Here is a 23,646-nt window from a genome sequence, read left to right as displayed (position 1 = left end):
GCAAGCTAAATATTTGCATTCCAGTGCGGGATGAGCCTCCCCCAGAAAATGCGAACTCTCCCACCCACGTAAAACTTGCAACGGCTCCTCTCCGGTGCCTTTTGAGAAATCTCAAGGTGTTTGTGGCCCCCGACCTGCAATTACACCACTGGGTGATATCATGGTTAAGGTATAAGTGAGAGGCTGGAAAAAAATAAGGGGCAGGCGGTGTATTTGTGCATGTACGAGTGTGTGTTCTCATCGTGTGTCAGGTGTAGTGGACAGCTCTGCACAGAGGAGGGGAAGAGAGTCACTTCCTCGTCAGACTTTGATGTCGAGACTCATTTCCTCTCGCTGGTGTACTAGAAAGACCAGGCTAGGAGAGAAGAAAACATGTTCTTTTCAATGGGCTGCCTTTATTTTGGCTGGTGGCCTTTCTCATTACATGCAGAATAGTAATTGCGCCAGTTGGGATTGTGTGAACTTCAAACTCATCAAAGTTGGAGAGAGTTCCATGTTACAGTAATGTTTTTCCAAGCGTAATTTTATGGATGACTACTGTGACATGGGAAAATATTACATTTCAGAACAAATGAGCGCTCATTGCACTCAATCTCCTTTTGGTGTCATTTGTTAGACACACATCTCTGGAGGACTCAAGGAAATCCAACGTCTACATTTATAACTCGTCTGTAACAAATATTGAGGCAGAGAATCGCTAACAGGCCCCGGGGGAACAAACCAGAACATTCTGTTATTGTTTTCAGAGAGGAAATAATCCGTTAACAGTAGGATGCGCTCTGCTGGTTACCTTATTTATTTCTTTTCAGAAGCAATTAGAGTCTGTTAATTAAGGCCATAAAAACAGAGGGAGAACTAGTGCTGCAGGGATAGCCATGGCACTTAACCTGGCACATTTGTAGGAAATGAAATGGTGAAGTTTAATCACTCATTGGAAATGGAAAAGGCAAGTCAGCAAGGGAAGCCTGGTTTTAATCTGAGAGGGAAATATACTGTATTGAAGTACTTTGCCATACAGGAAGGGTGCTTTGGTAACATTATTCAGGCAGCAGATTATTCTAAATTGAAATGTGAAATGAAAACATTCAGGCGTAAAGGGTAGATTTGGTTACCGTTTCCTGAGAGCCTTCATCAAGTTAAAAATGCAATATGTGATAGATGACACCCCCTTGCTCATGGAGGAAAACACTTTATTTGAACGTTGGGTGTTTCATAAGTAAATGGAAAACATGTAATGGGGTGGTGTGTTTCTTCTACCGCACCATTTTTTCTTCCTTTTCTTCTCCGTAACAGTAACCAGTTACGTGTGATTATTGATTGATGGATGTTAATGTCCAGCAGACCAGGTGACAGATGTTCACGCCCGTCTCTGATGGCGAAATCTTTACTGATGAACTGTCAGCGCTGCGGTTGTGACAGTAAAACAGGACCGGAGCTGCTGCGTCGCTTGACAATGTCAGTGTGTGTCTCCATATGTGGATGTGTCAGTATGTTTCCATGAATGCTGCTTTTTTCTTTACACACTGTATGTGTGCATGCTATCATAATGCACATGTCTGAGTGTGTCCTTTTGTGTTAATGGAGGTATTTGTGTGTGAGTAAGCGTGTGTGTATGTCTGTGTGTGCAGAGTTGTCTGGGGATCAGCACACCTGTAGGTGGGTGTTCATTACAGCAGGCCTGAGTGATGGCTTGGCCTATGGGAGGCCCTTGTTCATTGTCATCTCCTTTCACTTAATTAGCCCTCACTCACAGGTCAGAGGAGACCACTGAGGGCCCCCTTGTGTGTTTGTGTGTGTGCGCACACACATGCATATGTTTAGGATTGAGCTTTGCACTTGATATGGTGCCAGGAGATATACAAGTGTGCATGCACATTCACACATGCTCGCATACACACCGCGTCTGTTCGTCCTAACCTTATCACCAAACCACCTGTGCATAATTTCAAGGCAGATTAGACTGGCACAGGCCGGCCGTTGTTTCTTTGATACGTTGAAATTACACCTCAGTAGTTGTTCAGAAACAAGCGGCGTGGAACCAAATGTCTCTTTGTTTCCATCTCTATCAGAAACTTTCGCTCCAAGAGATTAGAAGCTGACCCATTACTGGAAATGCTGTAAGCAGGCCTCATTGTTGTGAACTGACACTGAGCTCCACTGCAAGAAATACAGAAGCGAAGCCTTTGATTCTGTTTTAAGACAAATCCATAGAAGACCGTTCGGTTGAACATTTTTTGCAGTGCAGATGCCCGTGCAGGTCGTTCTCTGTGGCATGTGTGCTGGAGTTAAGCTGCTCATTAAATGACATTGCTATACCTCACCTTGGGCCCAGATCCACTTGGCCTCCAGCTAGGAGGGAAGAAAGAGCATGAAAGTGAAATAGGAGGGGTAGGGGAGAAAAGGAAGGGAAGAGAAGGTGTACAGTATTTTTTTTATAAAGGGAGAGGATGTCAAGAATAAAAAATAACTGTCTATGAAACCGAGAGAGTGCGGTTGAGGGTGTGTGCTGTTTATTTTCAGTGTGAGTGTTTGTGTGTATTTGTGAGAGAGATTGTGTCTGTGATGTGACAGAAACGAAAACATAGTCCCACTCATTTCTGTTGTGCTCAGATATGACTTAAAAAAACCTCCTCAGATATTCTTTTTAATATATGACCACACTTGCAGGACTACAGTGTGACTGCAACAGGATTCAGCAGAAACTAGCTAAATTAACTAAAAACTAGTTAAAAGCCAAATTAAAAACCTATTCAACTAGTCTAGTGCTGTAATTTCTGCTAGAAAAGGAACCTTATTCATATGCATTCTCACTGCAAAATCTCCTCTTGCCTTCCTCCAGTTTTGTAAAAGTGAACAGATTTCATCGTGCACACCTTTTAAAAAATTTTTTGTATTTTAAAAAGCAGAGATTTCAGGGGGAGTAGGGTACTTTGTGCAGCTTATAGCATTTCATTTAGTGGAGTCGGTAGTGTTTCTGCTCTCCGCTCCCAAACGTACACCCATCCACTCCCTCCACCGCTGCTCACATGTGTTCTGGCATCGCTCTAGGGCCTGGGGATGGTGGAGCACGGGGAGGAGGGTGTGTGTGTGTGTGTGTGTGTGTGTGTGTGTGGGGGGGTGGGGGTGGGGGGGGGGCAGACTCCTTTAGCTCCTCTTCTCTTCCCTCTTTCGGACCTGTCAGGCAGGCGGCCAGGGAGTAATGTGGAAATGTGGAGGGCTGGCGTCGACTTGATTAAGTCTGCGCACGTGTCTCTGCAGAGAGGAGACCCCGGGCTTAATCACCCCTAGCCCTGACACTCTCCTCCTCCTCCTCGCTCTCTCTTTTTCTATCCATATCTCTTTTTTTCTTTCTTTCTTTCTCTCTCTGTCCTCCTTCTCCTGTGCTGCCTCTCCTTCTCACTCCTCCCACTCCAAGGCTGAAGGCAAAGAGATTTTTTTTCTCCCCCTCTCTCTCTCTCGCTCTCTCTCACTCTCTCTCTCTCTCTCTTCCTCTTTTTTGCTGATTTGTGTTTTTCACTGCTTTTCCCCTGCCCTCCTCGCTCTCTGTGTGTAACTGACTTTTCTTTTGTTTGCGAAGGCCTTCTTTCACTCTCTTTATCTCGCACTCTTTCTCCCGCTGCCCTTTCTCTCGCTCTTTCCCTTTTCTTGCGCCGCTGCCCCCTCCTCCCCATTTCTCTCTCTGTTGTTTTGCTGTGCATGTGTTTGAGGCCGTCTTTATGTGTCCTTATCTGTGAAAAGAACGCATATGAGCCGTTGTGTGTCTTGAATGTGAGGTTGTGTGCACCGTGCAGAGGTGGACAGGTTCTCCTGACAGCTCCAAGCTACCTCACCTCCTGCATGGAGAGGATTTCTTGTATGAAATATTCTCCCTCCCCGGACTGGACTCTGGCCAACAACAGTATACACAAGCCTCTGCTTCAAGATACTACACACCCAGTCGTGTAGTGGGCCATCTACTGAGCTCTCGGATTTATTTAGGAACATTATTAGTTTGTTGTTTTTACAGTAAATAATTGCTTTTAAGCTGAAGTGGTGTAATGTCCCAGCAAGCATAGACTGTAGCAAGTAGTAAATGCATGATTATAATGGGATGATGCTTTTCTATGGTTAAGGAAATACTGAGCAAAACTATACATTTTTGTGTATATGCAGAGTAGTGAGGGGTGAAGTGGTAAAAGCAGCAGGTTCTGGGACTATTTTTCTGCCTTTGCAAAAAGGTTTAGATGCTGCCTCACTGGATTTTGAAATAGAAAATATGCTAGCCAGTGGCACAGATCAGAGCTGTAGCGATTCTAAATTGCATTGTAAGCTGACTTCATCCAGAATTGTACAAAATGCAATCACTCGCATCAGCCTACCATAGCTGCATGCCTACAAAATTTGGAGGTCAGTGACTGGAGGTTTCCTCCACCAAGATGGAACCGAGGCGGAGGTATGTTCTCACTGCTGTCTGTTTGTCTGTCTGTCAGCAGGATTACGTAAAAACTAGAGTGTCATAAAACTTGGTGGAGAGATGCAGCGAAAGGAAGTACCCATCTGGATCACATTTTTTTTGGAAATACCCCTTTCTGACTTGAACTTGACTTTTGTTTTCGTTTTTCTGTCTTTTTATGAAAACAGTCTTTTCAACAGATTCATTTTTTTGTCCTGATTTGGAGATATTTACATTCATCCAGGCCATCTTTCAGCAGCAAAAAGGACTTTTTCTTTCAGAACAGTGGCTAGCTTACATAACTCCTTCCACTTCACCCTGTGTAGCAGTGGGCACACACATATTTGGACAGTATAAACTGCCCACGCTTACTGTACTGCAGTAATGACAATGGCAGCATGCAACTTTTTAATTATTCCAATTTTCTCTGCAATGTCTAACTTTGAAGTGGGGATCCAGTATTGCGTTCTGTGTCAACAAATAAAGAGCCTGAAATGATTATGTTTCTAAAGTTATTGTTATCCAAAGTATATTTCTTTTGTCTGTTTGAGTTTGGAAATTTGGAGGTCAGTGGCAAGCTGTGAGTGACAGTTTGTTTTTGGGAGCAGGGGAGGCACACAAGGCGGTCCTAAGCTGAGATGGCAAAGCGTAGCGGGCTTTCCAAAAGCAACATGCCTGGTCATCATTTTCCTCACTCACTCAGAGATAGACAAGGCTCTGTGCATGTTGCCAAGAGGAGCTTTGCCATGCTTGTCTACACATTTCAGTGTAAACACATGAGCGCAGATCCTGATGCCCGCACCTTTGTCAGCGCTACCTACGTCTGCACTGAGCCAGCGGGGTGAATGTGGCGGTAGCAGCAGCAGCAGATGCAGGGCCTTTGCTCCATCCATCACATTATCCCAGCGTGCTAAATGATTCTATTAATGTGTCATGCAGGCCTCTCAAAGCTCCCAATGTTCCCACCTCCACAATGTGGTTCCAGCAATCCAACCCATGCGTTGATAATTTGCCCTGAAAAATTGGCCGGGGACAAGCATCCAATTATGGCTTTGCACCCTGTTCCCAGCGCCTCGTTTCAGATAACCGCTCTCATAACTGGGCTCTTTGAAAACAGGATGAATCCCGCATTTCTTCTTCTCCTTCCTCATTTTCTTATTTAGTCTTTTCTTTCTTTCATTTTTTTTCTCTCCTGTCCCCCTGTTTTCTCCAAGTTTTGTCTGTTTGATGTAGACATGGCTGACACAGTCAGTCAACGCTGTATCGCGCTAGTGTTAGGTGAGGCATGTTGACAGATATCAGCTGATCTGCAGTTAGTTTAGTATTATGACAAATAAATGCCTCTGAACTTCAGCCTGTCATTTAATGCTCTGGGCGCAGAGCCAGCATGTCTGTTTTTCCTGTCTGTCAGTGTGGAGTGGTGTTGGAAGTCATTTTTCATCATATTCATTACCCGGTGTTCCAACTGCATCATGCTCTTAGGTCAGTGTTGTTATATCATCGTAATGTTCCATCATTTCCAACAAATAATGCATGCCTTTGTATGTTTCCTTGTATTGGTCTTGTATTTGTGTGCTAACATTTGGCCCTGAGCTCACACTCAAACTGTCCCAGAATTAAACTTCAGAATAATTTTTAGTTTTATCTTCCAGATTTAAAAATTGGACATTCAGTTCACAGTGTTTTGGAAAAGCAGAAAACTTCTATTGTCTGCTTTGTCCAAATATTCTGGCTATTGTTTGTTCTCTCTCTCAAATTAGATTTTATGTCTTTTGGAGCACAATCTCAAGATCAGCAGATCTGGCACAAATAGCACAAATATTACTCAAAGTGACTTTAAACCATCCTGCCACTATATTCCAGCAACATTCAAACACATTCAAGGTTCAAAGTGACACTGTATAGACAACAAATGCAAGGGATATGTTTTTTACGTGTAGTTTAAATGGAACATGTCGAGTCCAAATTCTGAAATTACATGATCAGGTTTTACTGTAAGATGGCAATTTTAGAAAAACATCGACCCGGGGCTTCGCACAGTATTTAAATGTTGTTGAAACAGCTGTCCAATATCATTTAAATAACTCAAATCAGCGCTAGTTCAAAAGAAGTGTTGAACCAAAAGCATATAATTTTGAGAGGAGCTTAAGAGCTGTGATACTTGCCCGTAATTCACCCTGACACACTTTCCTCTCACATCTCATCTCACCAGAGAACATTAGGAAGGTCAATTTGACCAATCATAGACCCTGCTGCACCCACTGAGCCCTCTGATCATCTTTCATCTCCTCCTGGGCCCGTGAACTCTTAGTGTACAGTCATATGATCCCACTATAGCAGCAAGCAAGAAGCAGTTCCTGACCTGGACTGCTTACACACTCAGAGAGATGGGATCATAGCCTGTAGTCAGCCTTGTAAATGTAACAGTGGTTCTCATTTTGCCCCCTTGTACTCTAAGTGCATAAACTCGAACTGATATGCATTATCATTTGTTCCAGTCACACAACACCGCATGGTGCTCTGCTAACCCTGCCAGGACTTAAAACTGACCTTTGACTGTTTGACCAGATTAGATTAATGTAACTATTTAGAGAAGACAAAATAGGAAAGATTCTTTATTTTTATTTCAATATTTTAAGGCTTCACCTGTTAGCTTGGGGAATTTGCTGCAACAAATAATAAAAGAATGTACTAAAAACAAGTCATTTCCAAGTCTTCAGATCTCTAAATGTTGACCTGTAAAACACAGGGCATCTGAGGCATTCCACAGCTGTATTAATATTGTGTGTTTTGCATACCTGATATGTGTTCCTCTAAATACATGGACATTCACTGTACATGACTGCACAAATTCACACTAGATGGCTGTTTTCACATTTAACTAAGAGGCAAACTTTCTCTGTGTTCATACACAGTATATACATGCAGGATTTTGTGACGTCACACCGAATTTGATTTGAAAACATGAACACGCAAGAGAACGTACACTGAGGATGGACTCTATTATATTCTTCTGTAATACAACAAATCATAATTAGTATGATTTAATGTCTGTGCTGTATAAGCAACATATCACTAAGACAACAATGAGAGAATACAGAGAATAGCATAAATTGAAATTACTGCGCATTAGGTGGAGAGTGAGTTATGAAGAAGCAGCAGTGCCAGTGATAAAACCCCTTTTAGCCTTTCTCAGCTTTCCTCTCTGTGCGCCTGACTGCCTCTCTGTCTGCTCGTGTGTTTGGACTGCTGCTGTAATTATGGTCCAGGCAGGGACAGACCTGGAGACAGAGGCGCTGTGCTAATTGAACACTGGACCAGGAACGGAAGCTATTAAAGCGACTCTGCCAAGACATTCTCAGCCTCATCTGCTGCCATAAATCCCTACTGTCCATTATGACTTACTACTGTTACCACTTCCACTCCACCTCCACCACTCCATCCTTCTCTCTGTCTCTCTCAATCTCTCTAACGATCCGCCACTCTCTTCCTTTCTTTCCTCACTCACAGTTTATACATAATGCCATTTTACTATGAGTGGGAGTTAGAGAGGCGTGTATTTACTGGACGTCTTATTTTGTTGACTCTTATCTTGTGTCACTGTGAAAATAAATGACAAACAAACCAAAGCAGAACCACCGATGGGGTTGTTGATTAGCCGGCCTTTTTCCACTTGTTTCCTCACCGTATTTTGAAAGAAGTTTGCCGAGTTGTGTTTGGCCTTTCAGCCATATCCCTCATCTGAAATCCACTCCGCTCCTTTCCTCACCTAACAAAGGTGCAACTGAGGTGATTTTCTCTAGTTTCCTGGTTTACACTATGAGCCTGGTATAATATTCAGCTAAGAAGGTGCATGGCCTCTACTATACTGAAAGAGCTAGACCCCTAAGCATCATAATTTCAATAATGGAGTCTGAGTGCTAACTGTCAGCATCAAAACTCTATTTTTCTGTCTCTTGAGCAAAGAAATCAATACATTGCAGTTCAGCAAATTAAATGCATATCAGTGTCTGTTTCAAGTACATCCCTCTATGCATTTGTCATGCACAAACACACCCACCTTTCAGGGTGGCTGCTGACAGAAACAACTTTCTCTGCACTCTCACTGCAAATCCATCATTCTTTCAACTGAGTTCCTCACTAAAATGCTAAGATGGAAGAGTTCATCATGACTGACAAAAATATGCTGCATGAATAAGTAGAAAAAAATGCCATCTCTCCACATTTTTCTTTCACGATCTCTTTCTCTCACACACAAACCACAATTGCCACTGACCATTAGGGAGGCCTGGTTGGCCTCCCCTAGCTGAAAGCGGGAACAAAAAGGCTAACCACTGTAGAAAGGACTAATTAAACAGCAGTCTTTAATGTCAGTCAGCCCCCCACTGCAGCCCCAACCACACATGAATGAAAGAATAATGCTCCTTTGAAAAGGAGCTCAGTTTTATAATCTAAACTCATTGGCTTATGAAAGGGAAGCCCCTTCGCTAAGCAGGCCCACAGGTCACCCTCCATCTCTTCCTTGTTCTCTTTTTCTGTCCCTCCTCTCTTTCGCTCTCTTCTTTTCTTTATTTTCTCTGTTTTCCCGCTGGGTCCATTGCTGGGATTAAGTCAGGCAGGGCTGTGACCGCCACCTCCAGCAAGCCTGTGCTCCAGCGAGGACGAGGAGGTTCTAATTGTCCCTGGACACAAAAAAACACACATGAACGGCCATGTATGTTGGGATGGCTGACCACTGGGCTCATGTGCTTGGATTACCGGAGAGCTGTAAAAGAGAAACAGCCAATTTACTCCAAAGATGGTGGCTGGAGTTGGACTAAAAGTGGAGAGGAGGGGTGGTGGCTTTGGCTGCTCAGGGGCGTGTTTGTGCCAGGGGTTATCCCGGAAAATGATTGGGGGGGGGGAAAAAAATTGTCGAGAATTCATGCAAAAACTCCCCTGACCTCACCTCACTTCTACCCACCCCCAAAAACCTCCCCACTCCACCCAAGCAAGGGGACCCCCCGACTGGCAGCAATAAATAGATTCTTTCTGTAACATGCCTAATCCTGCTAAATAGCAACAAATCCTATTAGGCCATGAATTATAAATCCTTCTCCACCACCTCACTCCCTCCTCCCCAACTGAAGAAACCCAATCGCCCTCCTGTCTTCGTGACATGCACACACATACCCACACATACAAATTACCTCAAGAATGTTGCTCTAAACACAGAGGGACTGTGAATTTGTTGGACGTCCACTGGCCTCTACGTATGTCTATATATGTTTTCTTTGCTTTCATTTAGGCTGAATACTGGCGCATGTGGATTTGTGTATGTGGCCACTTGTAAGGCTCACTACTTCCCACTTGTCATCCAGGACCAAGTCAGTCAGCATGGCTTTTATACAGATATACAAACACACTCTCATGCATGCCAGAGTTGGAAAGTCAGCACGGTTATATATTTGTTGTTCAAATTGTGTTTATTTGTGGGAGCTTACAACTCACACAGCTTGCAAAAGAATGGCATTTTAGTACCACAACTACTGCGTTTGCAAAAAACAGACAATATGTAGAAGACTGGCAGGTGAATTGATGCCTATAGTAGCCACGGGATCAATTATAATGAAAGAATTTAAAGCACATGAGCTGGAATCTGTCTCTCTAGGTAGGGAATGTGCTAATATTGCTGCTTTTTTGTCGACTTGATATGTGTCAACATGTGGAAATAAGACAGTAGAGTATCCCAGCTAGTTATCCAGTCAACTTGGGTTAGCCACTGATAAGAAACCTCTGGTATGTGGGGTTACATGGAAAGCAGGTGGTGTCGATGGTGTGATGTGCATCATACACTGCCATCAAGACCTGCTAGGAATTTCCAGGCACCAGGAAATTACAGATATTAGAGGCAAAAGTATTGTATCTTTAATATTTACCAATCCCTGGTCATGCTTACAGTTCTGTCAGTCATGGTAACTATTCAAGAGACAAACCATAGTATCAGAAACATTGTAATTCTGTCCTGATGATGGTTTTAGATGGAAATTATTGAGACGTTTCATTTGGGACTGAAGTGGTTGACTGACCAACCAAACGATCAGCATCCCTGAATAGAGACGACTCACTTTGACAAACAGTGTTAATAGGGGAAAATGCCCTCTGAAAAGAAACTTACTCTAATATTTTTATGAACATGTACAGCCACCTTAGGCTAGACATTTAGACCTGAACAAGGTCTGGTAGCAAGGAGAGGGTCATTAACCCCACAACTATCCAACTCTCTAATTAGGTTGACTTTGAAGAACAGTTACTGCCACATCCTCCTCTTTAGGCTACACCTTAGGCCTTGAACATTAACCCTGAGACCCGGCATTAGTCTGTTATATCTTTGAGGCAGCCATTGTGCCAGTCTCCTTCCTTACTGCTTGTTGATGGCAGGAACTGTAAGAACATATCTTAAGTGGGATGTATCAAAAACAGGGTTATGTTCTTTGTCAAAACCACCGAAACTAATATCCTTAAAACGTCTGCAGTTATGTGTTTGTCTATATTTTCCAGATTACAATCTATGTTCTTTGTAGCCTTCATACCAAGGCATTTTTCCCACGGCTGTAGTTTTACATTTTCTTGGCGGCCTAACTGGAAACCTCCTCACCCAAATCTTTAGATAAATTGGCAGAGTCGTGTCAGGAAGAGTTCACCAGTCATTAGTCTACTTGTTAGAAGTGTGCTCCTCTCCAATCTTCTCTCTGTTTGGTGGGAAAGAGCTATGACTGTCTCTGTTCTCAAATAATGACAGGTTGTGAGATTCGGCATCATTAACATTAAACACGGGTGGGACTTCAATGAGGTCACCAGGATGTTGACGATCTCCAAAGAGGCGTTGGTGGGATTCTTTCACAGGCTTTAAGACAGGAGACTCTTACTCAAATGTACCTTTTAAGGTCCAACCATATAGGGACACTCTACACATGATGATGGAAATCTCTGGAATATATCACCATAACATTTTAATCATCACCTCCTTAACCAAGTGTTCATTGCCTTTCAGCAGGGTTTATTTCCTTTCCTTTCAATGTGAGAGAATGTTTTTCTGCTTTCGCGTCATTAATTCCTACACAAACGTGTTTGCAGTAGTTTTGCTGTGTGTTGTGTGAGGGGAAGAGGACAGCGAAGTCTACAGTATCTCTGGCCTCTGTCGTTTTTTTCTTCTCTCAGTCTCTGTGGCCACACACATCAAACATGGCTTGCTCTCTCTGTTCTCTCTTTGTCATCAGCCCTAATGGGCACTGTGCTTTGATGTGGTTGGGTTGCTGCTATTGTCTCCAGCATGTCGTGATCAGTGTCTATTGATCTGAGAATAGGGGGGCATGAAAACAACTGGAGCAGACACACAGGGAGGAAGGAAACTGTTGTATCACAAGCCATATTTAACCAGCTGCATCTTGCTGAGTGACATGTAGTTGAGTTTTCCCGGTTCAGGTTCTGAGTGAGTCAAGTTCAACCTCCATGTGGATGTAAATGCAGCAAGACTCAAATACAGTTTAGAAAAAAATAATTGCAAAAAGAGACGAAAGCATGACAGTTGACTTTGCAGTTGTAAAAAACAGGAGCAGAGTGAATGAGTGGCTACAGCCCCTCATTCCCCACAACCAGCAGTGAAACCTGTTACAAAGCTACGCATGTATTCATAGAATTGAAGTTACATTCAGTAACACCCTATTTTCTGTGACTGTTGTTTCCATTTTAACGGTTCAACCGCGTACAACCAACTAATTCTGACTTACCAGAAAATGCTTACACTAATTTTGTCGCAAAAATGCATAGACAGTGTAAAAATGCATTTGTCTTTTATATGTAAAGAAGGTGTTTGTACGTGTTTTTATTAGTTTAAGTGTGTATGGTTTAGGTTTAGCTGTGGATTTGTTTGAAGCTCTTGTAGAGACTCTTAAAGACTGCAGGGATTAAATGTACTTTGAAGAGCTCTGTAAATGAGTGACACAAACCGCTGAACAATACAATATTGACTCAGGACCTGCAGCCAAAAGAAAGAAACAAAAGGCTGGGTGGACACAGTGTGATGTCTTTACTGTGTGGGTGTCCTGAGCCAAACATGGACACTTTTGCCACAAGGATCTTATTTTATGTTAGTTAAATTGTAATTATGAAATATTTTAAAAGCAGAACTTTAGTAACTGTTCCAGATTTTTAATTAACTGAGGGTTACAAAAAAAGCTTATTATACTGTATATATATTCCCATGTAAACCAACATGGCACAAGTAAATGATAAGAGTCAGTTACCAACAACGTTAATGTTCAACCAACAGTGTTGTGCTAGGAAAACAAGACAATGTGAGCAATAGTCTCAGGCTGGCCGCCCCTATCAAAATGTTCTGGCTCTGCCGCTGATTACAATAGTAATCAAGGATATCTGCACTTTGATGTTCATTCAGTTGTCTGAAAACAAAAAGAGAAGTGAATGAGTTTGGGCATATTAGGTCACAGTTTAGATGACCACAGAGAGCAGGTGAAGGTTTCAAAAGCTGAGCAAAGTAACTGGACCGTGTCTGTACTACTCCAGACCTGATCTTATCTGCAATGCACAGTTTTCTTGTTTGCTAGACTTTGGCAATTTTCAGACAGTTTTGGGAATTTCAGTGAAATATTTCCCAACCTGAAAACACTAGCATGGGATCACTTATTTTCACACACATTAGGCATTTTCAGAATTAGCCACCAAGACTCCCATGCCATTTCCTGTTTGAGAAATGACATGGGAGCATTACTTAAGTTGAGAACTGCACGAACCCCACTTATTTAAAATCCTCATTTAATGTTGAAACTTTGCTGTTACGACATCGTGTCATAGCTCTTATAATTCTAACCACAGCACCCTCTGGCATGCCATTACTTTTCAGATCAAACATTTCTGAAAGAATGTAGTCATCTTATCCTTCCAAGATATGATAAAGGGATGTCTGTTTTTGAGCAGAACAGAAGAAGAGCACATCTCTTTGATGGACCAAAGCACCAGTCATAAAGCTTATCTCTCACACACACACACACACAGATGCAGACGCATACACACACATACACACACACATGCACACACATAGGCCAGCAGTCTTGCTGGGCCCTGACCGTAGCACATTGATGTCTAAGGCTGCTTTCTCCTGACTGACTCCAAGGTTATTGCTGCGCACCATGGAAGCACAGGATATTTGACGGTCCCCTGCCAAAGAAAGAGCCCTGGTGGTGGGGGATGAGGGAGAGTTGCCATTGACAACTCCAAGGTCTCCAAAGTGACCATCTGTAAATGAAAAAAGAGGAAACTTATTAAGAGAGAGGGATCCAGGGGAAGCCGTGGGGCTAAATCTGTCACTGCTTTTCAAGAGAGGGTCAAGGCTGGTTCATAACAACTAGAGCTTGTACATGACTTCTAAAGTTGACGTAATGAAGAGCGGTGAGTCTGAGAGTTAATCCTTAGACTTAAAATACACACAACCAGCTTTCTCAGAAGAATGAATCATACAGCTCAGGACAATGGAAGGGATATTGAAGTTGTCGTGGGTGAGATCTGGCTCATGAGGAGTCCCCAGGGTGCACCGAGTCTAAAATCTTCTGCACAGATGACAAATAAATGCAAAGTATGAAAACGAGAGAATGGAAGGAGATGAGTAAGAAGCAGAGTCAGAGCCAGCAAGTGTTTGAAGGGCAGCATCAGCAGAGATGTGGGAATTGCATTCCTTCAGTTTCTGTTTGCCAAATGTTTAATGGAGTGGAGAGGGGGCTGGTGTTGGACAAAAAGCCCTCCGTGTTATTCTTTTATCACACTTACCCACTGAACATGTGTGCGCATTTGTGTCAAATGCAGGAAACGGGAGGAGGGCAAGAAGGGAGCAGGGTACAGTTGTACAACGATCAAAACCGCACATGTTTTTTGTTTCCTACATGTGTTTTCTTTCTCAATTATGCTTGAACCTCCAAGTCACACTGAAAAGAGGAGAAAAAAACACATCCTTCTCCTCATCGAGGAGCTAAAGGGGTGGGTGGTAGAGATTTTTTTTTTCCTCCTAAAATAGGGCCTCATGCTCTTTATGTTTGGTATTGTTTGTGTGCATTTCCTCCTATAGCTTGGGCAGGCCGTGCATGGAGGGCAGGAAAAAAGACAGCAGCCTTTGATGTTCATGTTTTATGGTCCCATGTCAACGCATTGTCTGTTAAGTCCTTTTGTTGTCCCTCTGCCTAATTAAGACCTCAGAGCGACTTGTTGACTCCACAAAGACCCTTGTTTGGGGAGGGGTCTGTGTTTCTGTGTGTCAAGGGTGGGTATGTGCGTGTGGGCATGTCTGCTCTGACTGGGATGTAGCTGGAGAGAAGTGGTCAAAACAGCACACATAACCCATGTACACAAAGTGCTGGCTTTCACACAAGAATGGAGTTATTCTTCTACTGTTTGAGGGGCTGGAGAGGAACTTATCTCTGTCTGCACTCACAAATATAAGACCAAGAGCACTTAAAACACACACGCACACGCACACACACACAAACATCAAGTGCATTGTGGAACTCCATTTGTGCTTGGCATGTGTGTAAAAGCAAGAAGTATTCGAGTACTTGTAGTTGCACCTGATTGTTTTCCATCCCCTTTTCTTCCCCTAAATCTCTGCCGCACGGATCTGTTGACGTCAGGTTGCTGTTAATCCACCCACACACACCATCCTGCCGCTCACCAGCTTAACTTTGATGTCTCCGATAGCAACAGATGGCTCAAAGTTCACCCGTTTATGAAACATACTGAACATAAAATAGAGGATTGATAGAGAAATGGACAAATAAGAGCCCTGCCCATCCAGAAAGTACCAACAGTATTTTAAAAAAACAATCGAATAAAAGATCTAGACCAATAAATTATAATGAATTGTGTATTTTATCTCACTTTGTGTCAGAATTAGGTCAGCAATTTTTTATTTTTAATAAGTATATAAGGGTTCTTCGGCATTTAAATACACAGAAACCTGAACAAGAAGGGCTCGTACTTGTCAGTATTAAAGTAAAACTGATGTATTGGACCAAACGTTTTCTTAGCACTTGCACCTCTGATGTTCTGGCGCCTGGGGCTGATTGTGCTTAGTCTTCAACTCATCCACACACTTTGAAGATTATCTTTCTACCAAAAATGGATCTGACTCTATGTTTATATTTAAGGCATTTTGCAGTGATTCATAGGAAAGTGCATACATTAAATGTCATATAATTCATTTTAAAAAGAGGTTTTACCATCAAAACCTGACGATAGGACCACAGTACAGTGGTAACAACCTACATTTCATGCAGAGAGGGTCACCGAGCATTTCTAAAAGTCATCCACTGCTGTGTAACAAACATATGACACATAAAGGATCTCTTTGGAGGCCCCTCAGTACCCTTGAAAATATAATGCAACAGTATCTCTTGCATTACAGTCTGACTTAACTCTTAGAATGCTGGACTCCTGAGAGTTTGAAGACCTGCCAAGACAAGATTGATACACTCTGTCCTCGGTCAATACACTTTACTTTGTACAGTGTTCATCTGTTTCTCTGTTTTCAATCACACAAACCAGTGAAATTTCTCTCCGCATGATCTATTTTTACTCATCCAAACATGCTGCAGTTGCACACGAAACATGCAAGGACAGATTTCAGCGTTTTCTGACAAGTAAACCAAATGAGCTCCAGTGCACAGCGCGCCTCCCTGAAAAAACAAGCACAAGTGCATGACATACAGTCACTACGGTACGCAAGTATGAGTTTGTGTGTGGTGTTTGCATCCAGTGGTTTTTGTTTCAGCGTTAAGCTCCATAACAGTGGGTTTTCCTTTGTGTTGACACAGATGTGCTGCTTTGAGCTGAGGGACTTGTGTTTTGGGAGTCCTCTCGATGCAAACTGAGTCTGGTTTTCTTCTCTCTCGCTTTTGCACAAAGTTGTGGATTAACAGTTATGAGCAAAAAGGCAAGCACTGATAGAGAGATAGAGAGTGTCCATGCACTTATAGGATACATGTGTATTTTTTTAAATATGAATGCATATATCAAAATGTCTGTGTGTTCTTCTGTCAGAGCCTTATGTGTTTTACTATTGCATAGTGCACTCATTGTCCTTCAATCTCAAATGCAGCGTGGGCCAAGTGGAATGACTTCTGAGTTCTTATTGCTCAGCTTCTCCGGAACAAGCCACTTCACATTTTGCAACAAAGAAACAAATATTTGTATATTTGTGTTCTTTTTAAACCTAAGTCAGCCTCTCTTTCTGTTACAGGTTGTCCCATGAGCAGCAGTCGGCGGTAAAAGTTCTCCGCAGAATGCAGTACTTCGTTGCCAGGAGGAAATTTCAGGTAAGCAAAGGGAAATCCAGAGAGAGAAACACCACGGAGTTAAGGATAGCAAGGGAGGGGTGACAGATGAAGAGAAAGACAGATCGAGAGTGCGAGAGGGAATGAGAGAAGTGTGTTGTGTGTGTGGTTATACAGGAAGAGGAGGGGGAGCCTCAAGGGCATATATCAGCTGCAGCGCTGCCGTGCATCTGTGTGTGTGTGTGTGTGCGTGTGTGTGTGTGTGTGTGTGCGTGTGTGTGTGCGTAAATGCCTGAAACTTGCACCTGCATGTCTCCTTTGTGCTCACTTCAGTTCAGGCGTAGTATCATGGGAAATCTACTAACCTGTCTCTGGGGCTACAGTAGGAATTCACTTACTGTACTGCACACACAAAAACACACAGGCAGCAAGTTATGGACTCATATTGGAGGGAATTCAGCAAAATTTAGTGTGAAAAATTATGTCATTAAATACTTCGGTTTAAAATAAATGTTGGAGAAACTCTGGCCATCATATCCGTGCTACATGTCATTAGGAATGGTTCCTATATTCTTACTGATTCCAAGTGCTCTACGTGTTTTCAATTATGGCCTAAGTGATGTCAGCTGCCGATGCTACACTCTGTGTATACTGAGGGTACCTAAAGAGTTCACTGGGTTCTTTCTGATGCTCCTTGTATCAGCGTCACACCAAGCAAAGCTGTGAAAGGATCTTAACACGACTGCTTTCTACATGACCATGCACTTGTCAGTACTCTCACACACACACACACACACACACACACACACACACACACACACACACACACACACACACACACACACACACACACACACACACACACACACACACTGAGTTAACAATGAACCCTTTGCACCCAAGGGGGTTGGGGATGTTTTCGGGGACCGAGCAACAGAGGCTGTGGTTGACAATGGCTTTTGTGTCACACTGTGTGTGTGCCCATGTTTTTGTGTGTGTGTGTGTGTGTGTGTGTGTGTGTGTGTGTGTGTGTGTGTGTGTGTGTGCGTGGATCCACAGCAAGCGCGGAAGCCCTATGATGTGCGAGACGTGATCGAGCAGTATTCCCAGGGTCACCTCAACATGATGGTTCGGATCAAGGAGCTGCAGAGAAGGTGGCGTCTTTGACTTTGATTTGTGCTCTTTCTTCTCTTCATGTCGCTCGCTTTGTGTTTCAAACATTTTTTTCTCATTGTTCGCACCTCCACTGTGAAGTCACAAGGAGAAGGAAGAATTTGCAAAACAAAACATGCTTCTCACTCTCAAAATAGATCAAGTTGAACATGCTTTCTTCATTTTCCCATGTTGTCTTATACACAACTGTCCCGTGACACTCGATAGCAGTAAAGAAAACTATATCATGCTCAAATGTGTTTTATTCAGCTGTAAGTAGTTTTGCAACTGCCAACAGTTTCTATCATTTAGATTTTATCATATGCCTACAACACATTTTCTGATGTTCTCACTGTTCATTTGACAGATCTGGACCTCAATGGTATCTCATCTGTTACTCTTTGTTGTGCTGTATTTAGCTTTAATGAAGTACAGTCCTCACAAAAGTGAAACCCTTTGTCCTTTTCCCACAAATTTTGTCTGCTTGTTTTAAAATTATTATATTTTTTTTCACCCACACAACATTCAGTCATGTAGTAGGTGATTTAGAGCTAATGCACTGAATCTGATATATCTAAGTGCATCACCTGAACCTCACAATTCCTTCTGCAGTAGTTCAGTGAACGGTGTCACTTACATCAGAGGCACATCATAGAGTCACAGTAAATCATGAAAAGGCCGTTATTTGACAGTTCATTGAACTTAATAAAATTAAAGTAACAATTTTATTAAATTCTAGCGTGCTTCATCCATCCTTACTTTTGGTGGTTAAAAGACCAGTATGTTTTACAGTGCGTGCTTTATTTAAATGCTTTCACTGCTTTGGTAAATTTGTTAATGACAGTCTGAATGTCTACTTCGTGCAAGTTTCATTGTTTATTTTCAAAGCCTGACATTTCAGTAAGTACATAGCATTCATTTATTCATCCCTTTAAAACTTGCCTGTGGGTTTTATTTGAAAGCAATGGTGTATAAATACTGTTCAGGCTGATGCCATTTGTTTAATCTTATTGGAACTATAAATTGGCTTATTATTGTTCAGTTTTGCTCATGAGCTGGAATTAAGTTCTGTTTACCCAACTGAATCTCCTGTGTGTCTGGCCAGCGTTTTTACCTTTCTCTGTGTAAGTTGGTCTGTCTTCTCCCCAGGCTGGACGGCACTCTGGGGAAGCCAGGAATGTTTCTTCCAGGTAAATACACAGAAAACACAACAGTCTCCATCTGATAGACAGCCCGTACTGCATCCCTGTGTTTATAACTCACACATACACCAAGCGGTGCCAGACTAAATACAAGAGAAAGAGAGGTCCCTTATGTGTGTGTTTAAGTCTCTGTTTGCATGTGGGTATGTTTGTATGCGTGTGTTCATGTGTGTAAGTAATGCGAATCTGTGTATCCTGTGTGTGTCACTGTGCCCATAGGCAGGAATTAGAACACTTGTGTAACTTGCTGTCAAATGACTTAGAAAAACACGTTTCTTGGATCAGTTTGAAAATGTTAAGTCCCCCACTCATAGCAACTAATGCAACAGCTTTCATGGCAAGTAAAAATAACATTGGTGGGATGAAAATGTCACTTATTACTCCCAACATGAAATTAGTGAACATGAACGTTATGTCAGGCTGAATGAATGAAGTGAAACAAAATGGCAGCCCAGTCTAATTATCTGACTGAATTGCCAGGATCCTTATTAAGTTACAACTACTCTAAGTGAGTTTAGATTTAATCTAAACCCTCCCAACACTGTTCAGGATTTCTTTACATGACTCTGTCCCACAGACATTTACTGGATGTATTACAATAGTAAACTGTAAACTGCCCCTGTGACCTGTGTTACGAAAGTAGTGGAAGAACATGACTGAATGACAGATTTTTAATAAGAATTGTAACTCTTTAGAGCTCCTAATGGAAATGATAATAACATCATGTTTGTAATGTGTAATATACTTTCTATTAATAAAGAGTATTTTTATTATCAAATGTTTGTATGCATATATGTGCATTTATTCTTCTTTTCCTTCTTTCATTCACCAGGAAAGGGGGAAGATAAAGAATACCCGACTATCGGGGCACGAATGATCCGACTAGAAGATAAGGTAGGCACACTCCGGTGTGTGTGTGTGTTTTGTCTGCAAGTGAGATGAAGTGATTAGATCACTCTCAGCGTTCATAAGCAGAAGTATGTGTGTGTGTAAATGCAACTCTGCCAGCTTGTGTCTCTGTTATCAGATGAATGTGTGTGGTGGAATCTTTTGATGGCTAAGTTCATCCAGCCTGTGTGCCAAACAAGCTCCTCCTCTCTGTCGCCACCTTATCAGCATCTATCCAGTGCTGGACTTTAGCTGCACTTGCATATATGTTTGGATTTTTTTTTTTTTTTTTTTTTTGTTAATGAACGGGGTGGGTAGTTTTGAGGTCTTTCCATATGTCATCCCTTTTTTCCTGTAATCCTCGGTACACTGGCTGGTGACAATTCTTGGATGTTTATGTTTCCATCAGGGAATATTATAGCACTGGGGGCATTAGGGAGCTAAAGAGGAAAAACTTTATGCAGTGAGGCGTAGGCAAAAAGGCAACAGCTGTGTTATGAAGCCCACGGGTGTGACTAGGCGTGAGCATGTTTTGAATCCTCAGAACATCATGCCCGCATGATATAACCCCAATGCCAGTGTGATGCCGTGTCATTTCCCTGTAGGGATGGTTGAACCAGTTGGATTGTGAAGGTGTCTACCTTCATGTCTAGCTGCCACAATATCCTTTCATGCACAAATCATAGGGTATGAAATGTGTTAGTTTTGGTGTGTGGTTACATCTGTTGTCTGTTTGTCTCAGCGGTGGCATTACTAGAACGTGCGATGATGTTTGTGGATTTGGAAAAGTTTGTCTTTATCCACTCTGACATGTTTTTTTCTTTCTTTCATGAAAATGATGTTTTGAATTGAGGACTAACCTTAGAGTTAAGTTGCTCTCACATGAAGACCACTCCCCTATAACAGAACAATGCATTCTGCTGCCACTTATTTTCCATTCAAGCTCAGGATTTCCCCCTCATGCCTTAACATTTGACCTACCGTCTCTGTGCACTCCTCAGCACTGCTGTTCTCTAATGTTTGCAAGACTTACGGAGAGAGGAGTAATGATCTTGAACCAAAGTACGCTCCGAGCCTTAAGACCTCCCTCAGTGGTTGAGTTATAGCCCATTTGCTTCGGGCTACATGTTGTGATCACAATCTCTTGATTGGAAACATAAACCTGTACTCAGAAATGCCTCCCATACCTACTACACTCTCTTTCTCTTTTAGTGTCTCTCTTTTACTTCTTCTTTCTCAGCATTCAGCAGAATGAAACTAAGAGAGGTATAGTTGGGAACAAACCAGTGGAACCCCACTGAGGATGGCTGCTTTTCCTCCTCAACAATGTGGAACCAATCACATTGTTGACTCATAATCAGGGCTGCATTTGCGTGCATTGATGCCACAAACATCAGCAGCAGAAGCTTGGAATAATGAGAGTCACCAGTCCTTCATAATTACTACTTTCCTCACCTCTGCACCCGCCTATTACCTGCCACTTCTCTCTGGTCATGTGAGTTTCTTGTTTTGATGGTTCTGCTGTTCCAGCACACCTGTTCTATGGAAAAGAGACCTTCCTTTTTTCCCTTAGGCAGCAGGTGGATGAACCCGCTGACCCTTGTTACTTGGGTCAGCGGGTTCACATTTTAATCACATTTAGTGTTACTCCTCTGGATAGGCCTGCACCGTTACGCTCTAGTAACTGCTAACAGATAGTTTTGTCACAGTTGAAGTAAATATGTTAGCTGTATGTTTGTGGAAGGTGGTGATTTTATATTTACACTCATATCAAAATGGCCATGACTAAATGAAATGATATCTGTATGTAAATGATTACTGCATTTCTTTTGTGCTCCTGGTTAACTTTAAATAAGGATGAACAATATGTCAGTAGCTGATATGTCATTGGCCACTAGAATAACACACAAGAAAATAAAATTAGTGTTGTTCTAATGATACTAGGCATACTGGGAGTGTTGAACACTCTCTAAACTCAGTGTTATATTAAATTGAATAAACTTGCCAATTTAAAAATACTGTATATTTACATTTTAATCACATTTTCAAATTTGTAAGATTAATATTACCAGATGTCCTACTCTCGTCCTCCACATCAAGTAGATAATTATCATTTATAAGCCCTTAAAATTGGTTCTTCTCAACTTTTCTCTCAAATCATTCCTTTGTCTACAACTATACCCCTAATAAACTGTGGCCAAATTAAACTGCGCCTCAGTGTTCGTTTGGGTGGGGAGATAAACTGTTCTAAGATAAACTGCAACATGAGTGACGTTTGTTTTTGTAACTTCAAGTAGTTAAAGTTCACATGTCAGTTGCAAGTTGTTTGCAACAGACTCTCCAGCGCTGTCACTTTTGTTTGTCTCGCATGACTGCGTATATTTCATAATGTTGTGTAATCCCCAAGTTGCACCACCTCTCGCATGGTGCTCATAATAGTAAACCTAATCACATACAAAGCGAAAGCCTTGTGTCACAGTTGAATCACTTCTGAATAGGATGTTTCCCAACAGCTCCGAGGAATTATTCATCAACTCTGTACCCTAATGTTTGTGTGCGCGCAAGACCGTGTTCCCATGCCTTTCTCAGTGCTCACTCTTGGTCGGCCTCCAGCTCCTTTTTTTTTTCTTCTTTTTGACAAATTCCCACTTTCTACTCCCCTTTCCCCTGTAAAACACCAGACATCTACCACTCTGACTGCTCTTTATTCTGCAGCTGGGTAAGTAAGATAGAATAATTTTCCTGTCCTAGTATTGTCAGCACATCACTTGAAGATGAATTTATCTTCGGTGGGCTGAAGGGGGCTCAGGCATTGTGCGTCCTGTACGGGGTTAGACAGTGATTTATCGCGAGCAGACAAAGACACGTATAGGTCTGCACACATACACTCACACACCCATGAGCGCTGAGTTGATTAATCACCAAAGTGTCTAACCTCACACTCTCAAGATTGAATTCTCCAGGAGTGACTTGGAAACGAAGATGGATGGCACCCTGTGACAGTGTGTTATCTTTCTGTCAGGCACACTCGATGAAAAATACCCAAATGACAAGCTCAAACAGTGGCCAGTGTCTCTGGGCTTCAGCGTGGCCTTTCAGACGGGAGCTCGCTGCATGCTTTTGGATGAAGTCGGCCCATTGCTTGTGGTAAATTTCTCCCAGTTTTATAGGAACAGGATTTTTTCTCATAGCAATGGACAGAAAGGGCAGGGAAATTACAGCAGTATGCTTTCACATAGCCTGTAAAAGTCCGTCTGAAAAACAAGCTTTTGCTTTTTTAGCTCGGATCTGATTTAACAATATTGTGAAGTGAGTTACAGCCTTGAGCGACGGAGCAACTTACAACTGAAATTATTGTGTGGAGCTGAGGGCAGCTGCATTTTTGTGCATTGTTGGAAGTGTTTCAGAAGGTTAAAAAAATATTGTTCCACACTACAAGGTGCTACTACTGCACAAAATGTGTCATTTGATGGCATTACATAACCAGTTGTGCAAACATAAATGTGTTATTGGAATACATATATCATGTTATTTTTCCAGTTCATTATTTAAACTTTAGAAAATAATCGGTATAGATACTGCAAATGCATCCATATTATCAGTTTAAGTTTTAAGCACTGGAATTGTGTGTTTAGTTTTTTTTTAAAATGACTTA

At 42.1% G+C, this 23,646-nt stretch overlaps 1 protein-coding gene across 1 annotated transcript in view; it reads left to right on the top strand.

The window, feature by feature from the left end:
• kcnq1.2 (potassium voltage-gated channel, KQT-like subfamily, member 1.2) overlaps positions 1–23,646 on the top strand; it is a 181,385-nt gene that overhangs the window by 100,407 nt on the left and 57,332 nt on the right. The window contains exons 15-18 of the mRNA XM_055009487.1: positions 16,716–16,791; positions 17,809–17,903; positions 19,051–19,091; positions 19,936–19,997. Of these exons, the coding sequence (XP_054865462.1) occupies positions 16,716–16,791; positions 17,809–17,903; positions 19,051–19,091; positions 19,936–19,997 (274 nt within the window). The remainder of the gene's footprint in view (positions 1–16,715; positions 16,792–17,808; positions 17,904–19,050; positions 19,092–19,935; positions 19,998–23,646) is intronic.

The sequence above is a fragment of the Amphiprion ocellaris genome, chromosome 3, assembly GCF_022539595.1.
Source record: "Amphiprion ocellaris isolate individual 3 ecotype Okinawa chromosome 3, ASM2253959v1, whole genome shotgun sequence".
NCBI lineage: Eukaryota > Metazoa > Chordata > Actinopteri > Pomacentridae > Amphiprion > Amphiprion ocellaris.
Note: the sequence above shows the minus strand (reverse complement) of the source record. Positions and strands in the feature narration are given on the sequence as shown.